Below are 5,146 nucleotides of genomic sequence, written 5' to 3'. Positions count from 1 at the left end.
GGGGGATGCATGCGAGAAGGTTGCTACCTTTCTTTAAAAAAGCGACGAAGGCCAAATGCGATGAGCTTGAGGATGGCCTCGATGACAAACACCACCGTGAAGACGTAGTTGCAGTACTTGAGGATCTCCACCAGGTACTGTTTGACGCACACACACACACACACACACACACACACACACACACACACACACACACACACACACACAATGAAAGCATGTCATGTGTGGTGATGGAAGAGGGACTGTTGCCGTGGTTACCTGGGGCTGGTTGTAATGCTCCATGCTCATGGTGAGCAGGTTGGTGAAGATGATGATGGTGATGAAGAGGTCCAGGTAGTGGCTGGTGCACACGGTGTGGATGGAGAGACGTAGCGGCGAGTAGTCGGCGTAGTACGGCTTCTCCAGGGCCTCTGTGCGCACGCAAACACGGACATGGTTTATTTCGCTTCGAACAAGCTTTTGTCTCCGCATGAGTGTGTGAGCTTCACTGGGGAACACGTTTGGATTTGTAGGGACACACAATTCCCGTGGGGACACCGGTACGCATAACTCTGGGGACACGCAACTTTGGCGTTGGGGAGACAGAGATGTGTACGTTTACATTACCTTGTGGGGACATACACTTGTGTGTGTGTGTGGGGGGGGGGCACTAGTTTTGCAGATACACACAAATCTGCTGAGACATCAAGTTTTGTGGGTTCATATGACTTTTTTGGGACACACAATGGCATGGTAGCGCTCAACTTGGGCACCTAGTTTTTGAAAGAACACATTATTCTCCAAGGACACACTTCCGTGGGGACGCACAACTTTGTGGGGACGTCTCGATTTGCAGCTCGTCCAATACCCGATCAACCTCGATCTTCAAACAGACTCGTGCGGACTTGCAGATATAATGTGTCCACACCAAGTGTATGAAGCCGTACTAAAATTGTCAGTGTCCCCACGGAGAAAGGTGTGCTTGTGGCGTCGTAAATCTGGGCGGGTGAGTAATGTGCACTTAGAAGACGAGGTGTCCCCGGAGATGAATGCGTATCTACAAAGTTATCCGCGCTCAAGAGTTATGTCCCGATGATTCACGGGAACTAAACAGAATAACCAGGCACGCGTGCGCGCACGCGCAGGCTAATAAAATGCTTCGGCGAGGGACACAAAATGATATGGGAAGCAAAGTCACTGATGAAACCAGGTGACATGAAGTGCGTTTGTGTGTGTGCGGAAAAATGGCACCGCCTCATAAATTTTGCTCTTCACACACACGCACTTGAAGGTGTCTTTGGGCCAAACTGTCAGCTGCGAGTGACTGTAAGAGAAAAGCAGCATGGGCCGAGTGTGGTGGGGGAATTTAGCAGATTCAATAAATACACCCCTGAATAAATACCCCTGAGTACATCAATTCCCTAAAGATTGCGAGATCAAAATTTTCTTCTATATGACCCCAGGGAACATGTTTTTTTGCTGCACTAGAATAAAGTGTAATTGCACATCCACTACAGTAGGTGGCAATGGCAATCTCATTGTCAGACTGTGCGCAGGGAATATAAGAAATATCATTCAGCAGATTTATGTTCATTTCATTATTTTTTTTGGTGCACTTTAAGCCCGCATCCCACTGAGGTTTACGTTATATGGAGTGATTTTAACTCAAAATTTTCTCCCCATTAACACTAGTATATATCAATTAAAACTAAATTGTCTCTAAAAAAATATTTTGAAAAAACAAGCAGTTCTCAAAACAAAATTTATGCAACTGCGTCAAACATAAAAGTTAAATACAACTAAACTGGACTTAGGCAGTGATTGTTTGGCGTACCACTAGAGGGAACCCCCGTGCCACATTTGGAGAATCGCAGTCACATTTTTTTCAAAACTCAATTAAGGCCAAACTTTTCGTGTTCCGACTGCGACGGTGCCAAGACTGCCAATACGATTGCCCCAGTATGCGTCCGGGGCGCACTCACTGCGCCGGCGCTTCACCAGGCGCTTGCGCCGCTTCTCCTCGCGGAGCCGGGCCTCTTCCTCCTCCTGCTGCTGCCGACACTTGTGGAAGTTCTCCACCACCACGCCCACGAACATGTTGAGCACGAAGAAGCTGACGATGAGCAGGAAGGAGATGAAGAAGAGCAGCATCCACGGGTTGTTGTTGCGGACGGGCTGCCCAAGGAAAAACAGGCGGGAGCCCCGAGTCAGCGGTCAAAGTGGCGCAGCCGTCACAGCGCATCGATTCATCAGCCGCGGTTGCTTCCCCCCGCCCCCCCCCCCAACCCATCTCCCTCTCTTCTCCTGAAATGTCCTCGCTTTTCCTTTTTCTGTTTTTGTTGCTTCTCTTTATAATCAGATCACACGACGGATTGATTAATTAAGTGCTGAAATAATTATGTTCAAATTAATTAGAAATAATACATTCTGAAAAAAAAAAATTTAAAAAAAATGAAATAACGGATTATTCTGTATTTCAATTCATTCTAATCACCAAATTAAAATAACAAATTCGAAAGCGAGCATGACTTAGTAAATTAAGGCTGTGCGAATTCCGCCGCTTTTGTGCTTAAAACGGGTTCACTCAAACACACCCCTCAAAAAATAAATAAATAAATAAAAATCAAGTCAGGAAGGCCTTTGACGGCGGGCGTGGCACCTGCTGGTCGACGCCGACCGCGTCCAGGCCGTCGTACATGATGCTGACCCAGCCGTCTTTGCACGACAGCACAAACAGAGACATCAGCGCCTGCCAGATGGACATTTCATTTACTTCGCCGTGTGTGCATGCGCACGCGTGCGCGAGCGCTCATGCACGTGTGTCACACCTGTCCCAGGTTGTCAAAGTTGTACTTCCTGCGCATCCAACGGTGTCCTGCGTCCACGCACTGCGTCTTGTTGGTGATGCTGGTCACGTTGTAGCCCTCACAGTGGAAGAACTTGCCTTTGAATAACTGCACGCGCGCACGCACACACACGCAGATCACAGAGAAGGTAACTGGAACAACATTTTTGTTTTGCCGGGCAGCCCTTTAAAAGACCACCGAGTCATGCCGCACTCTAAGGGAGTACAGCGGTGGATTTATAAAAGTGAATTGAATTCGCTGTCATCATTTTCATCCCCCTTGACGAGTTTTGATGATCGTGTTAAAATGGAAGTTTTTTAAATGAATGAAAAGCGCTTGGGTGTGTAAAATAACTAAAAACGGCGATTTGTTTTAAAAGTCTGTTTCATCACAATAGAAGTGAAGAATATCACAACAGGAGTGAATCGCAATTGTAGCGATCGGGACCGTCGCTCGAGTGAGCCGAATCGTGGAGCGAATCGAATCCGAATTTGAAGAAATCGTACCGAAATTTGACTGCAAACCTGTCCTCATGCAGTGATCATGATTGCGAGTGGATTGGATGGATTCAAATCACAACTGGAGCGGGACCAATTCCACTCAAGCGGTAACTGAAAAGAATCATAAATTCGAATGATCGCATCGATTTGTGTTGCAGTCGGAGGTTATCCGATCCAAATCAGAGCGAGTTATCTCTTGAAGAGAATCGCAGCGTACGGTCTCATCGTTGAAATCAGTCGGTAACGGAGTTACAGTGACTCGTATCGCGATTGGAGTGAATCTGAATCGGAACTTTCAGTCAATCCCGATTCATTTTGTATTTGAACCGAGTCCTCTTGGCACCGGAGTTGAACTGGATGGCCCTTGAAGTGGATTCGATCGATCCGTATCGTAATTGCATCGCCTTGAGTCGCAGAAGAAATCGGGATCATCATAAGATTGGCCTGTATCGATGCCTCGCATATTTGTGTCGTAACTGGAGTGAATTGAATCATCCTTCCAGGGACTCGTTCATAGAATAGTTCATCGAATCGTAGTCAGACCAGATTGCATCCTTGTTGACCGGCGTGAAGATATGGTCATTAAAAATTCATTTCTTAAAAAAACGTGGATACATTCAGATTCAACAATTAGAAGATCCCACCCCCTGCGCGATTACAAAAACGAAAACAATTATCGGTCTCGGTGAGAGCAGCCCTTCCCTCGGATCGATAGCAAATCTTGCAGAAAGCACACAGCGCTCGAAAATGATGCTTCATCAGCACCTCATTTGCATGTTTCCCATTGTGCCCCCATTTCATTTGTCATCCGAAACCTCGTTTGTCTTCAAACAAGCAGTACGGGACAGCAGCGTGGAAATGCGCATCTTGATGTTTGGCGGGTGTTTACCTGAACCCCCAAAATGCCAAAGACGATGAAGAAGGCACAGCAGATGAGGACGATGTTGCCGATGGGCCTGAGCGATGTGATCAGGGTCTCCACCACCAGTTTTAGCCCGGGGGCTCGGCTGATTACCCTGGAACGGCAACACCGACGCTTAGTTGCGGCTGACAATTTTTTTGGTGCTCACTGAAGGCCCGAGTGAGATAAGCGTCATGGTAAAAAAAACATTTGCTTTTGGGTTTTCCCAGGCTCTAAATATCACCAAATCTGGGTATCACTGGCACCTCTGGGATGGGAGTTCTTTCCAAATTCAACCGCAAAAAATCGGTTTTACTTTGCAATGTGGAATTTGGTAGACATGTCTATCAAGACTTGACCCACAAAAAAGTGTCAAGAAGCCATGTCCAAAAAGATGCAGGAAGTCTGCCATTTTAGTTTGAAGCAATCATTTTGACTTAATGGCATGCTTTTTTTTTTTTTAACTAAACTTCATGTCAATTATGAGTAGGCACACACACCAAAAAAAACCTCTTCAAAAATCATGCCTGAGAGACACAGAAAGTGTATCATTTTGATTTGAATTAGCCCCTTCTAGCTCATTAGAAGCTTCCTTTTATGTTTTTGAAAGCCAGTACTGATTTGCAAAAAAAAAAAAAATTTACCCAAGTAGACCCACAAAAAAAGTCCAAAAAAGGCACAGACATTCTTAGCGCACTCAATTATTTTGTTTTAAAACCTCCGCCTCCTGTTTCACTGAACAGCATGACATGAACTCGAAATGTCAATCATGAGGAGAGCTACAAAACATGTTTCCAGACTCTCACTGATAAGCACCCTCTAATTTTGTTGTCTTGAAGCCAGTTTCATTTCGCAATTTGCTGGACCTGGAAATTGTAAGTCGACCCACAAAAAAAAAAATATATTTATATATATATATA

The 5,146-nt window shown here is 45.6% G+C and overlaps 1 protein-coding gene across 1 annotated transcript in view; it reads right to left on the bottom strand.

The window, feature by feature from the left end:
- Positions 1-5,146, bottom strand: part of LOC109511007 (voltage-dependent T-type calcium channel subunit alpha-1G-like) — a 45,941-nt gene that overhangs the window by 7,651 nt on the left and 33,144 nt on the right. The window contains 6 exon segments of the mRNA XM_019861725.1: positions 28-137; positions 259-410; positions 1,962-2,154; positions 2,639-2,728; positions 2,808-2,933; positions 4,215-4,341. Of these exon segments, the coding sequence (XP_019717284.1) occupies positions 28-137; positions 259-410; positions 1,962-2,154; positions 2,639-2,728; positions 2,808-2,933; positions 4,215-4,341 (798 nt within the window).

This window comes from Hippocampus comes, unplaced genomic scaffold (assembly GCF_001891065.2).
Source record: "Hippocampus comes isolate QL1 unplaced genomic scaffold, H_comes_QL1_v1.1 scaffold7, whole genome shotgun sequence".
Taxonomy (NCBI): Eukaryota; Metazoa; Chordata; class Actinopteri; order Syngnathiformes; family Syngnathidae; genus Hippocampus; species Hippocampus comes.
The sequence above is the reverse complement of the archived record's forward strand: the minus strand, read 5'-3'. Positions and strand labels throughout refer to the sequence as shown.